The sequence below is a fragment of the Genypterus blacodes genome, unplaced genomic scaffold (assembly GCF_046128005.1).
Source record: "Genypterus blacodes isolate CSIRO-AG114 ecotype Tasmania unplaced genomic scaffold, CSIRO-AGI_Gbla_v1 ptg000272l_1, whole genome shotgun sequence".
Classification (NCBI taxonomy): domain Eukaryota; kingdom Metazoa; phylum Chordata; class Actinopteri; order Ophidiiformes; family Ophidiidae; genus Genypterus; species Genypterus blacodes.
Genome location: NW_027467063.1, coordinates 53,566 through 67,126, shown reverse-complemented (window position 1 = coordinate 67,126; position 13,561 = coordinate 53,566). Strand labels below are relative to the sequence as shown.

Genomic DNA, 13,561 nt, shown 5'->3' with positions numbered 1-13,561 from the left:
CTCGACTATCGGTTCCATGGTGTAATGGTTAGCACTCTGGACTCTGAATCCAGCGATCCGAGTTCAAATCTCGGTGGAACCTAGGGTTTTTGTTTCTTCTTTGTATAAGTATCTGCTGATACTACTTTAGTGAGGTGTGTTGCGCCACTTAACATTAACACAATGTTCGTGCTTTCATTGTTTTGCTTTCACCTTTAAATGTGGTTGTGGCGCTGTATCGTTTGGTGGCCGTTACGTCACGGAAACATGGCGGCTTGCTTAGCACAACGCTGTCATTTACTGAGTCGTATTTGTGGAATATACCGAACTCCTCCGCGTGTTAAACTCAACGATCTTTATCTAACTGACAGGAATGGAACGATCCATCCGACTGCTGAGTACGGAACTCGGGGGACAGACGGCAAACAGGTACAAGAGCTCAATAACACCCACACACACATACAGAGATGAGCCTGTGTGTGTGCTGCATGGACCTCACAGACAGTCACACACACCTAAAAACAGTCCCACCTCCGCTGTCAGAGATGCAGAAAGACATAAAAGGAAGGAAAGAAGGATTAGAGGAGACACTGACACCAACAGCTGCTTGGCCTGGACGCACAGTAACAACACATCTTTCATTTTGACTTTTCAGGAAGCCCAAACACACATCCCAGTAGGTAAATATGTACATGTTGATCTGGATGACCACCTTGATTAAAGTATGAATAAGTAAATGTCTTAGTCATTGCTGTTGTTTCTTATTTTCTACTTCCTGTCTTCTTGTGTGTGCAGATCGTCTCAAGGTGTCTTACAGCCGCAGCAGTGGTCCCGGTGGTCAAAATGTCAATAAAGGTGCTCAGTCTACCCGTATAGAACCTAGTTACAGAGTGACAGCTTCCTCATCGGCACCAGAATCATTCATATAGACCTTGAAGTTAAAGTTGATGGTATTTAATACATTTAGCCTTTATCAAACCTTACTGTACTGCTACTGTGTGTGTGTGTGTGTGTGTGTGTGTGTGTGTGTCAACAGTCAGCACAAAGGCAGAGGTCAGATTCCACCTGGCAACAGCAGACTGGATACCAGAAGATGTGCGACACAAAATACTTGAAAAGGTTAAGATTAATTATTATTGTAAGAAAGTGTTCCTTTAATCAACACTGTATATGCAGTGTCATCATCACGAGGCTTCATTCTAGTATCATGAGTTAGTTTCCCAGCTGGGATCGTTGGATTGAAGGAATTCCCTGCTTCACACAGAATAAAAGCCGAATCAACAAGGCGGGGGAGCTGCTGGTGACCTCCGAGCTGAGCAGGAGCCAGCAGAGGAACCTCTCTGACTGCATCACCAAGATCTCTGCCATCATAGCTGAGGCCAGCCTGAAGCCACATGAACCCACAGCAGAAGACAAAGCCCTGAGAGCAGCCAGGTAGGATCTGCTCTGTGAGGCCTCGCTCACCTGGCTGTGCTCCATGTGAAGCTCATGTCTGTGAAACCTGTGTGCAGGTTGGAGAGGAGGGACAAAGAGAGACTCAAACAGAAGAAGATCCTGTCAGCAATCAAGAAGAACAGACAAGTTGGTTTTGATTGATGGACTGCCAGTTGTGTGTTTACCTGATGTAATATATTGTGTTTATATGGACTCACTTATTATGTTTTAGATTTCTGTATATACCAGCCTGACTGTTAAACACTTCTACTGCAGCTGAACATTTATCTGTCTATTTATTTACATATTCAACACGCAAATATTACATTACATCACATTGTATGGTTTTTCTGAAGTGTTTAAACACGAAAATAGCCTAGTAGAAGAAGAAAAATTCCGGTAAACAACAAATGATTAGTAACGTAAGTATAAAGGGTTAAATTACTTGTATATAGGTGTCTTTATAGTGAAGTAAAAGCAGCCTCTAGCAGAGGATGGTTTCGATCCATCGACCTCTGGGTTATGGGCCCAGCACGCTTCCGCTGCGCCACTCTGCTCCTCATAGAAAAGCCGTGGTCATGTGGTATTTAGCGCTGATTGAACACTGAACACCATGCACTACATACTTGATAAGTTCCGCCTGTTTGTGTGTGAAATGTGTCTGTAGGTTACAGTAGAACAGCAAAGCGAGTCTCACACAGAAGAGGATCAGCGATCAGGCACAACAGGAGACTTTGTTCTAATTAATGGACTGACGCGTCCGTTTTTACGTATGCTGAATGTTTTGTTAGGGAGAAAAGGTGAATTAGCTGCGGAGCTTCGTTTGGTTGTTTCCTGCTTCAGACCGGATGTTTCACACCGGACCAAAAAGAGCGACCACGAAGGGACTCGAACCCTCAATCTTCTGATCCGAAGTCAGACGCCTTATCCATTAGGCCACGCGGTCAAAGTTACTGCTTATGGTGCACTTACTAGTTTTATAGCAGCATATCGGCGCAGATGAACAGTATGTCGTCATTTCACCCCGCTGCTCGCTGCTTCATCGTAAACACGGTTTGCTTTACGGTGACAATGATTCCTTCATGTCTGAATTTACTCAATCCGTCAGTTTCAATTAAGAATAAAGACCAACACCAGTAGAGGCTTTGTATCAATGCTTTATTAACAGGGTTAGTAGTTCAGTAATGATGTCATCCGTCATATATCAGTGAGTAATAATGCACAATAAGCTGCGGAATAAAGTCAAACATAAAAATAGCTTTACTCTGACATGTTAGTGACGTTCACATAGAGGCACTGACACAAAAAGGAAAACATCAGGAAACATCCACACAAATAAATAGACTGGTATGATGTCTTTCTATCCTAAATATGCTGAAGATGAGGCGGCAAACTGTTTCAAGTGCAAGAGGACGGCAGAAACCTCACGAGCCATGAAGACAACAGAGTCCAGACGCTGGTTTGGCATCCATTCTTCTACACTAACACATTTCCTTTTTCGATTATTCAAACATACATGAGCCTTCACGGGCCTCTGGGTGCAGGCTCCTAGGGCCCCACCCAGTGAAGCCCCCCTGGGTGCAGAGCTCCTAGGGCCCCACCCAGTGAAGCCCCCCTGGGTGCAGAGCTCATTGGGCCCCACCCAGTGAAGCCCCCCTGGGTGCAGGCTCCTAGGGCCCCACCCAGTGAAGCCCCCCTGGGTGCAGAGCTCATTGGGCCCCACCCAGTGAAGCCCCCCTGGGTGCAGAGCTCCTAGGGCCCCACCCAGTGAAGCCCCCCTGGGTGCAGGCTCCTAGGGCCCCACCCAGTGAAGCCCCCCTGGGTGCAGAGCTCCTGGGGCCCCACCCAGTGAAGCCCCCCTGGGTGCAGAGCTCCTGGGGCCCCACCCAGTGAAGCCCCCCTGGGTGCAGAGCTCCTAGGGCCCCAGCCAATGAAGCCTCCTGCACACTGACCAAACTGAGCTGCATCTCACCGTCAGAATGAAGGCGGTTTGATCCTAAACAACATCAGGCCAGGTTCCCTCTGAGCCAACATCTCCCAATAACACAAAATGTCCCAACAAACACCTGCCTCAGGCCCACATTACACCACAGGGGGGCGCCGTTTACACTGATCAGCTGACGACAGCCACGTTTTGGGCTCTTTGTGAACTCTGACCTTCCTCTCCCGTCCTGCTGATGACCTCCTCACACATCAGCCTCCGACTGAGGGCACAGTTATTCTCCACATGTTAGTGACTTACATTTAGATACAAAGGTCAAAGCAGCTTAAGCCTTAAATGTGTTCGCTATCCATATCACCACTATGGATGTGAAGCTCAAGTCTAAAAGGTTCTGTGTGGTTATAAGAGCGTCAAAATGATCAAATGGATGGCAGAATGGAGGAGAAGGCCTGAGAGAATAGTCAGCTTTACACACAGGAGGTCACCAGAGGAACAGAGCCCTTCTGTGAACAAGGGGCCACATGTCTGCAGGTTTGTTAGTATCATAGTTTACAGATAACAAAGCCCTGGATCAGAGAATTAAACTGAACCTTTGCTAGAAGCTTCTCTGTGTGTGCTGTATTGATGTTCATGCTTGAGTAAATAATGTTACTGACTCAACAAATCTCTTTCCCCAACAAACTGCATTCCAAATCCCATTCTTCTCCTTCACAGCCTCACAGATGTTCCATCCTGTGTATGTCGGTGCGTCCCTGATGCCCAGGAGGCAGTGAAGACCCCCACCTGCACTCGGGGGGTCTTTACTGTCCTCGCTGTCACAGCAGACGACTCCTCTGCATCCAAACCTCCACACACAGACACGAGGGCCAGAGTAAATAAACATTAACGTGATCCTCCAACTAGTTTTTTCTAAATGTTAAGACATATTTGGTGACTGGTCTTCTAAAGTGGCTGGAGTTTCACTTGAAGGCTTCCTGTGTCACATTAAAGCACTTCCTGCTTTCTGGACTGATAATAAAGCGTTGGCATAATACTCTGATGTCACAGTGGAAGGAGGCGGCTCTGCATTCAGACAGGTAAATAAAGGTTCAGGTTCAGGTTCAGGTTCGGGTTCGGGTCCCTGTGTGTCTGAGGACCTGACCTGGCAGAGAGGCTGAATGTAGAGCGGTATAATGTAGAGCGGTATAATGTAGAGCGGTATAATGCAACAACAATCAGCACCTCAAGGTCAAAGACTCTCCTAATCGTTCATCAATGATCAATAAGCAGAACCTCCTGTTACATGATATTCCACTCAACAGGTTCTGTGTGTGTGCATTGATGAACATGTTACACACATCACATCGTCACAAACTTCGTACAAACACTGGATCAAAGAACAGAAGTAAAGTTAAAATGTAAATACGGCTCACATGTGATCAAGTGTGTGAGTGTGTGTGACGGCGTGTTTCCACTGCAGGTGAACCCTGGAGCCGTGAGTCGTGCTCAATGGAAGCTTGGCTCTGATTGGCTGGCTGAGATTCAGGCCTGAAGTGGAAACGAGCCAACAGGAAATGACATCATGCACTTTAGATTCTTCCATTCTGGAGGTTTGGGTCATGAAAAGTCTGCGATGAGTTCAGGGTCCAGGTAACTATGAGGCTGAAGCCCATTCACAAGCTCACCACCACCATCATCATCATCATCATCACCATCATCATCATCATCATCATCATCATCATCATCATCATCACCATCATCATCATCATCATCATCATCATTCCCCGTACTGTTACTGTTTACTAGATTTCCCAGACTTCCCAGATTTTCCGGCTTTCGCAGCTTTGGTAGCTTTGATGTCCAGCTTGGTCTTCTGGATACGGGAGAAGATCTCCTTGAACAGAGCCTTGTACTCGGGCGTGTTCTGTCCCAGGCGCTTGTCCACGGCCTCCACCTGTTTGCTGATGCTCTCCATGGCCTCGGGGGTGGAGGGGGACAGCGTGGGCGTAGGGGGCGGGGCTGGCGTGGGGCCCATGGCGCAGTCTTTCATGGAGGGATCTCTGGAGACGGGTCGGGAGGTCTGGACGCCGGCGTGGCACAGGCTCTCCTCGTGGCGCCTGCACTTCCCTAACAACTCCTCGTACTTCTCCAGTAAGGCATGGTACTGCTCGTCCACTTCCCTGAGGATGGACATCCCTCTCTTCCTCACACTGTTAGCATGAAGAGCGTAGCTCCCCCTCCTGCGGCCGGACGCGTCCCGGGCCACGATGGCGTTGAGCGCCGTGTCGCTGCAGCTTTTCCTGACGGGGCTGGACGTGGGAAGAGCTTCCCCTCCCACGCCTCCTCCCCCCTCCGTCTCCTCCCTCACTCCTCCTCCTTCATCCCCGGCCTCCTCTTCCAGGAAGGTGTCCGTCTCTGGGGTGCTGTTGAGGACAGTCTGAGTCAGAGTCACGCCGTAGTCCTCGCCGCTCAGCAGGAATGTTCGAGCGCGGCGGATCTGCTGCAGCTCCTGCAGCTCCACCTCCAGCTCCCTGACCCTCGCCTGGCAGCTCTCAGCGTCCTGAGGAGGAAACGTAGCCATGGTTACAGTCTGATGTAAAGGTCACCAGAGTGAGATCTTCAGTCTGAGGCCTCCTACCTGCACTCGGCTCTGCAGACGGGAGAAGTCCCCCAGCAGGAGGTGGCACTCCTTCTCCGCCCCCTCCCTGCGGCTCCTCTCAGTCCTGACGGCCGCTCGCAGCGCCGACACCGCCTCCCTCAGGTGCTGGTTCTCCTCTTCCAGGGGCTGACGCTTGGCAACCATGGAGAAGCTCTCAGCTCTGCCCACCACAAACTCATCCTCGTACCTGACCACACACACACACACACACACACACACACACCTCAGGCGCTGGTGATGGTTGGTAGACAGTTGCTGCCCCTCCCCCTCCTCAGGTGTGTGTCCTACCTGGGCGCGGTGCAGAGTTCCCTCAGGCAGGGGAAGGAGTGGATGGTTTTGCGTCGCTCTCTCTTCTCCCTCCTGACCCGCAGCTGCTCCATAGAGCGGAGCTGCTCTACCTGCCCTGAGAGCGACTCCACCTGGGTCTGCAGCGTCTCGATGGTCCCCGTTAACCTGAGGGGGGGGGGGGGAGGTTAAGGGAGGAGCAGATAAGAGGAGGACAGCCTTGTGAAGGTGAAGGTCCCTCTCACCTCTCGATCTTCTGCTGTGAGGTCTTGCTCTCCAGCACCAGAGTGTTGTTGGTTCTCTCCAGCTCTCTGGCTGTGCCGTCCAGCTGCTCGTACACTTTGGCGTGCTGCTCGTTCATGTCCCGCAGGACATCCAGCTGCTTGGAGAGGTACTGCAGGACCACACACACACACACACACACACACACACACACGCACACACACTGGATAAACAGACTGAACCTCATCTTCACTCTGAAGGTTACAGATTGATTCTTTAGTGATCCTCACACCTCAATCTCCTGCACTTGTTCTTCATTGGTGATGTACATCTGCTGCAGCGAGTCCTCCAGCTCCTTGTTCCTCTCCAGCAGGGTCTTCCCCAGCTCGGCCGCCAAGTGGAGGTCTAGAGTCCAGGGAGAGAGAGAGAGAGAGAGAGAGGCAGGATGTCAGGGCGTGGATGGAGGCAGGGAGCAGGAAGAGGGACGAAGGCAGCTGGACTTTGACTCTATGCAGTCTGAGGACACAGGAAGAAGAAGAAGAAGGCGAAGAAGAAGAAGAAGAAGAAGAAGAAGAAGAAGAAGAAGAAGAAGAAGAGGAAGAAGAAGAAGACGCACAGCATCCAGTGATCACTACCAAACCAAAGCATCCGGACCTGAGGGTTTGTCAATAATCCAGAGCAGTGTTGTTGACTTCCCTGTGCACACTGAGTGTGAACACCTCAGCCGTGACTTCACTGTTACGGCTCCGTTCTTTGTCATATTTTATTTGTGGCGTCGACGCTGTTTAAGCTCTTCCAAGGTGAGATGAGTCACTGTGCTGAGTCAGCTGTTCTCTGGCCCACACTGACTCAGCACAGAGTCACAGAGCGGCCCCTCTGTGTCAGAGTCACAGAGCGGCCGCACAGCAATCAGAGAAAGCAAGTGAAGGTGAGAAGAAGAAGAGAAACTGAGTGAGGAGAGCGGATCAATACAAATTATAACAACTATTGAGCGACTATGGATCAATCCTGCCACAGACCGCCGTGTGTTGGAGTCCTGGCTCACTGGGGAGGAAACGGCTGAGGCAGGAAGTCAGGAAGTCAGGAGTAAACATAAAGAATGCATATCCTGCATGTTCCAACTGAGCAGCTGCAGCAGCGTGAGGAGCCAAAGTCCTCTGCTGCACACTGCCTCTCACTGAGACACGACACAGGCAGGCAGCGCAGACGTACAGACGCCCGGACGCCCGGACGCCCGGACGTTTCTGGAGGTTGTTTTTTTAGGTGCACATCGCCCACGAGAGGCTGTGGAATGTGGAAAACAAGACTGCTCCTCTTCATCGTCTCTGAGCTGCAGACTCCCGCCGAACCCTCCGGCCAGGAAGCAGAAAGGTCCACAGACATCAGAGCAAAGAACAGAAAGGAGCAGATGAAGTCTGCATGAATTATTTAGTGTGATAGCAGAATGATGAAGGAGAACGTCTGCATGTCCTCACAGGTCCTCCCAGGTCACTGCAGCACACGTGTTCCTCTCATCATACATGTCTGAACACACTGAGCTACACTCATGATGGGGCTCTGTTACTCTCATCTGATTAAAGAATTATAGAATCAAAATAAAGTGTTTTCCTCCCTGAGGTCAGCTGAGGTCAGACAACAACCAAACAGCCTGACCACAGGGAAATACAAAGCTCTCTCTCTCTCTCTCTCTCTCTCTCTCTCTCTCTCTCTCTCTCTCTGTCTCTGTCTCTGTCTCTTTCTCTTTCTCTCTCTCTCTCTCTCTCTGTCTCTGTCTCTCTCTCGCTCTGTCTCTCTCTCTCTCTCTGTCTCTTTCTCTCTCTCTCTCTCTTTCTCTGTCTCTCTCTCTTTCTCTCTCTCTCTCTTTCTCTCTCTCTCTCTGTCTCTCTCTCTGTCTCTCTCTCTCTTCCTTTTCCCTCTATGTCTCTCTACCTCTCTCTGTCTTTGTCTCTCTCCCTCTCTCTGTCTTTGTATCTCTCTCTCTCTCTCTCTCTCTCTCTCTCTCTCTCTCTCTCTCTCTCTCTCTCTCTCTCTCTCTCTCTCTCTCATGACCCGTCCTTCACATGTGATCTACACAGCAGAACAGAGTCTCTGTTTCTGTTTCTGAGGCATCATTTGTTGTGCAGTAACGACTCTATTTGCCCGTGCAGCTCTCAGTGCAGCTCTCAGTGCAGCTCTCAGTGCAGCTCTCAGTGCAGCTCTCAGTGCAGCCCTCAGTGCAGCTCTCGACCTGAAGCCCGGCTGACTGAATGGTGAAGGGCCTTCAGGCTGCAGAGGATGAAGGCACATCCCTGCCTCAGCACTGTTTTAATGACTTGGCAAAAGGACGAGCAGCTGAGAGAAGAAGACAGGAAGCAGGGGAGCCAATCTCTGCAAACAGAGACCTGGAAGTGACCGCAGCTCCTCACACACACGTGTCGCTGTAGGACAGACAGTGTGACTGACATTCATTATGGCAACGTCATCGCTATGGAAACATTCGGGCTAATAGAAGAAACGACGAAGCAGCTTTTCTATCCATGCAGGATCAGTTTACTCATAAGGCTGTGATTGATCCAGTTATGATGTCACCGCAGAGAGCAGATGGCCTTCATGCAGTATGTGAACGGTCTGACTGTGAATCCGGTTCATGAGGCAAACAGCTGCAGAATCGTTTCTTTGCACAGCAGCAGAGAGCATGGAAGCTAAAGTCAAGTCTAGGGATCAACACAACATCAGATACCATCAAGCTAGTGTCCTTCACTGCATTGTGACTGTGGTGGGCAGGGATGAAGGTGGAACGCGACCTCAGGTTCACTCATGAGCATCAATTAGGAATCATTGAAGGAGATTTTCAGTAAAGCATGAAAGCTTTCCTGAGCTGCTTGTTATCCTGGAAGCTTGAGTCCGTCTGAGTGCTGAGAAAGTCACGTTTATTATTCATCTATTATTCAATGTTTCACACACACACACACACACACTTCATTCTTTTAAGGATTCTTGTCTTTTTTGTTCAGTTTTTGTTCGGTTTCACATTTTATTCAACTTTATTTCTCTTGTTTTTGTACATATTTCATTTCTTTATTTTACTTGTTATCGTATTTATCTTATTCTATTTATCCTCTCTGGTCTTACATGATTATATTGATGTATTATTATTGTATAAACTGATTCTTCTTCTCCATCGTGAGCTCATGTTTTCCTTGTTTTATTTTATTTCTCCTGTCTTTGAATGCATCACTCTCGGTTTTGACTTCAGATTTGTTTGATTCGCTATTTGATTGATCGGTTGATGTTAAATGGGTTGATGTTAAATCGGTTGATGTTGGTTCTTGCAGCCTGATGCAGCAGCGGCAGCAGCCCAGGCCCTCAATCTAACTCCAACCCTGCTGCTTGGCAGGATTTCAACGCTTTGTTGTCAGAGGAAAAACACAGCAAATGTCAGAAATGAACTGAGGATTTTAACAGATAGCAGGGAGGAAGAGGTAGAAGAGGATGAAGATGAAGATGTGTCTGGTTGAATGACAGAGCGGCTTTGTCAGCGGCTCGGGATGCTGCTGCTGCTGCTGCTGCTGCTGCTGCGGGCAGGCGGTGCTGTGCGGGCGGGCGGGCAGGCGGTGCCGTGCGGGTCTTACCCTGCTCCAGGTCCTGCTGGTCGTACCACGGCTCCTCCTCCTCGGTGATGAACTCGTCCATCGTCCCTGAGCTGAGCATGGAGCCCGCAAACGACCTCAAGAAGCCGGAGCGGAACAAAGACCTCCAACGACAGCGGCGGCTCTTCCACGACGCAGCCGGAGCGTCGGTGCGCTGTGTTGTGGCTACGTGTTTCCTCCTCTTCCCTTCCTCCTTCCTCGGTCACTCCCTCCTCTTCCTCTCATCCCCCTCCAGCCAGCAGCGGCGGCGCGTCCCGTTCCTCAGTGCCCTGAAGCAGCAGCAGCAGCAGCGGTGGAGACGTGGCAGTTTCCTCCGCCTGTCCACAACAGCAACACGATGCCTTCATGGGCAGCTCGTAAACTTCACTTTTCAATGACCGTTCTTTTCGGATGCGGTTTTGGTTTTTACGTAACAACAGCAACAACCAGGCTATTATCAACTAACGCTGAAGCCGAGGTGATAACAAAAGCATTTTATGATTGAGAGATGAGAATGATACACAAAAACTCAACTTAATATCAAATCACATGATCCAAAACGGACTGAAATAGAATAAGGATAGAATAGAATAGAATATAATAGAATAGAATACAGTACAATACAATACAATACAATACAATACAATACAATACAATACAATAACAAATACAACCAGTTGTATTCAAACACATAAATAAAATAATCCCCTGTTTGATAGAGAGAGTATGAGAATATGAGCACACTTCATCCTGACACATACACTGTAGATCGATTGTTTAATAGCGTGGCAGCTTAATGAGCAGTGGAGGTTTTAAGTTTGATGCCAAGTTGCGGCTCACTTTTGTCAAAGCAGTGTAATGTGTTATTGTGGCCACAAGAGGGCAGGCTGGGCTTTCATTCATCAAGTCAGGTCCATTTAGGCTCTTACGTGATATTAGATTGAATAGAGCGATATCTAAAGAGTGATATATCACTGAGAGCCCTCACAGTTTCATTCTAAACATGACTGAATACATAATCACTTTATTACATAATCACTTATGTGTTTATTACTGCTGCTGTTGTGTTTTCAGAAAGGAAGCGTCTTTGTTTACGTCTGAAGTGAACACATTGTTACACAAACCTCAATGAAGTGAGGTTTGTGTAATCCAGTGATGCGTTTAGGGTCTTGTAAGCTCATTCGGGCTGAGCACTCAGCAGAATAACTTCAGTATGATTCAAACCATCTTTTCATGATTCAGAGCAGCTTGGTCTTTATTCAAAGCAGAAGAGAAACAACTTGTTTAGCAACAACGGCTCTGCTGTCTCTGTGTCTTTGTGTCTCTGTGCCTCTGTGTCTCTGTGTCTTTGTGTCTCTGTGTCTCTGTCTCTGTGTCTCTGTGCCTCTGTGTCTCTGTGTCTCTGTGTCTTTGTGTCTCTGTGTCTCTGTCTCTGTGTCTCTGTGCCTCTGTGTCTCTGTGTCTTTGTGTCTCTGTGTCTCTGTGTCTCTGTGTCTTTTTGTCTCTGTGTCTCTGTCTCTGTGTCTCTGTGTCTCTGTCTCTATGTGTCTCTGTCTCTCTGCCTCTGTGTCTCTGTGTCTCTGTCTCTCTGCCTCTGTGTCTCTGTGTCTCTCTGCCTCTGTGTCTCTGTGTCTCTCTGCCTCTGTGTCTCTCTGCCTCTGTGTCTCTGTGTCTCTGTGTCTCTCTGCCTCTGTGTCTCTGTGTCTCTGTGTCTCCGTCTGTCACATGTCCTGTCTCTTTTATTTTTGACAGGTTTATTAAAAGGCTCATAAATGTTCCACACTCACAAGACAAACAGTGCTGAGGCCTATTTGGCCAAAAGAGTGAGTGTTCAAACCTGTGATCCTCTATAATCTATCCTCTGTAATCTATCATCTATCATCTATCATCTATCATCTATAATCTATCATCTATCATCTATCATCTATCATCTATCATCTATCATCTATCATCTATCATCTATCATCTATCATCTATCATCTATAATCTATCATCTATAATCTATCATCTATCATCTATCATCTATCATCTATCATCTATAATCTATCATCTATCATCTATCATCTATCATCTATCATCTATCATCTATCATCTATCATCTATCATCTATCATCTATCATCTATCATCTATCCTCTGTAATCTATAATCTTTACACGTGTCATTTCTCAGATCGGTAGACTGATTCAGTCAAACGTCTGTATTCTGATGAAAACAACAACCCACACACAGCCCGGCCCTGACCCCTGATGATGTCACAGGGGTCAGAGGTCAGAGTTACTGTCACACTGAAACAAAGCCTGAATGGAGCCTGACTGAGGAGGCTCAGATCAGCCTGTTGTTCACTGTGTCACTGTGAGCAACTTTACAATTTAAATCAAGGATGAGCCTGCCAGAGTGGGAGGGTCGACTGATAAATTCTGAGCTTAGCATAGAAATACTGAACTCAGCAGTGTTGCAATTATTACAAAGGTTATGTGTTTGCCATTTAGATGAGCTTCATTATGCCCAGATCATAATGTGTAATTAGCCAGAGGGCAGGCAGACACAGAGCAGAGAGAAGAGAGAGAGGCCACACCTGGTCTGTAGGTCCACCAGGAACTCACAGGGGTCTGAATGAGCAACACAGAGTTTGTAGGTTTTTAGTGTAAAGGCTGTGGGCGGGGTCACGTAGTCTGAATGCACAACAGGACGGCTCAGTGGGAATGCAGGGCAGAAATGTCCTTGGAGACACCAGGGTCCAAGCTCTTGACAAATATGGGTGTCGGCTGGCAGGACACCAGATGGAAACATACACACACACACACACACACACTCACACACTCACACACCACCCCCTGATCCTTTTCTGTAGAGCCTCGTCTCCACGGCGACTGAAGACAAAAAGGAGGCCCTGGCACAGCTGGTCTCAAGCAGAGAGAGAGAGAGAGAGAGAGAGAGAGAGAGAGAGAGAGAGAGAGGGGAGTGAGAGACGGAGCCTAAGAGCTGATGAGGGGAGTGTTGAAGGGGGCTGGAAGCAGAGGGAGGGTGAAACAGGAGGAGAGGGAGGAGAACAGGAGTTTCTCAAAGCAGGAGAAAGTGAACACACACTCACACACACAATCAGAGCGTGTAGAGCAGGAGAGTGGAGCTACAGAACAGAACACGGCTGTTGATCTACTGAGAGTCAGATTACCAACCTCCAAAACATCCAGAGCTGCGGTGAGAGTGATTAGATGAAGAGCCAGAGACGAGCGGACCCAAACACGAGAGAAGAAGAAAAGGGGGAGGGGGAGAGGAGAAGGAACAGAGGTCTGTGAAACATCGTGTGGAAGGTTTACGTGCAGCTGAACGTGAGGCACTGAAGACAAACACTCTGCAGAGGTAAGAGCTCCTCCACTCACATGTTCACCTCTGACACTGGGGACACTTAAAGATGTCCACACACAACTCAGACCCCTCAGAAAGACCTCAGA

The 13,561-nt window shown here is 48.5% G+C and overlaps 2 protein-coding genes and 2 non-coding genes across 4 annotated transcripts; 2 read left to right on the top strand and 2 right to left on the bottom strand.

Annotated features, from left to right (window-relative positions):
* The first annotated feature begins 10 nt into the window (after positions 1-10).
* On the top strand, positions 11-82 carry trnaq-cug (transfer RNA glutamine (anticodon CUG)). Its single transcript has one exon. It is a non-coding gene; the product is annotated as a tRNA-Gln (tRNA).
* Positions 83-240: 158 nt separating this feature from the next.
* Positions 241-1,678, top strand: mrpl58 (mitochondrial ribosomal protein L58). Its single transcript, XM_076171816.1, has 6 exons — positions 241-408; positions 635-659; positions 775-834; positions 1,016-1,098; positions 1,244-1,413; positions 1,491-1,678. Exons 1-6 carry the CDS (start codon positions 247-249, stop codon positions 1,573-1,575), a joined length of 585 nt encoding a protein of 194 aa, XP_076027931.1. The 5' UTR covers positions 241-246; the 3' UTR covers positions 1,576-1,678.
* A 608-nt stretch (positions 1,679-2,286) lies between these two features.
* On the bottom strand, positions 2,287-2,359 carry trnar-ucg (transfer RNA arginine (anticodon UCG)). The gene has a single exon. It is a non-coding gene; the product is annotated as a tRNA-Arg (tRNA).
* An 849-nt stretch (positions 2,360-3,208) lies between these two features.
* Positions 3,209-10,381, bottom strand: LOC143017152 (cerebellar degeneration-related protein 2-like). The gene is made up of 6 exons (XM_076171813.1): positions 10,112-10,381; positions 6,793-6,905; positions 6,524-6,672; positions 6,282-6,446; positions 5,973-6,180; positions 3,209-5,894 (listed from the first exon to the last, which is right to left on the bottom strand). The coding sequence occupies exons 1-6, from the start codon at positions 10,188-10,190 to the stop codon at positions 5,127-5,129; spliced, it is 1,482 nt and encodes a 493-aa protein (XP_076027928.1). The 5' UTR covers positions 10,191-10,381; the 3' UTR covers positions 3,209-5,126.
* Between the last annotated feature and the right edge of the window lie 3,180 nt (positions 10,382-13,561).

Excerpts from the sequence above, each read along its gene's own strand:
- mrpl58 (XM_076171816.1), top strand. The coding sequence starts at position 247 with ATGGCGGCTTGCTTAGCACAACGCTGTCATTTACTGAGTCGTATTTGT. Across the intron at positions 660-774 it reads CCAAACACACATCCCAGTAG|ATCGTCTCAAGGTGTCTTAC; the intron begins GTAAATATGTAC and ends TTGTGTGTGCAG. Across the intron at positions 835-1,015 it reads TGGTCAAAATGTCAATAAAG|TCAGCACAAAGGCAGAGGTC; the intron begins GTGCTCAGTCTA and ends GTGTGTCAACAG.
- LOC143017152 (XM_076171813.1), bottom strand. The coding sequence starts at position 10,190 with ATGCTCAGCTCAGGGACGATGGACGAGTTCATCACCGAGGAGGAGGAG. Across the intron at positions 6,906-10,111 it reads CCAGCAGGACCTGGAGCAGG|ACCTCCACTTGGCGGCCGAG; the intron begins GTAAGACCCGCA and ends CCTGGACTCTAG. Across the intron at positions 6,673-6,792 it reads AACAAGTGCAGGAGATTGAG|TACCTCTCCAAGCAGCTGGA; the intron begins GTGTGAGGATCA and ends GTGGTCCTGCAG.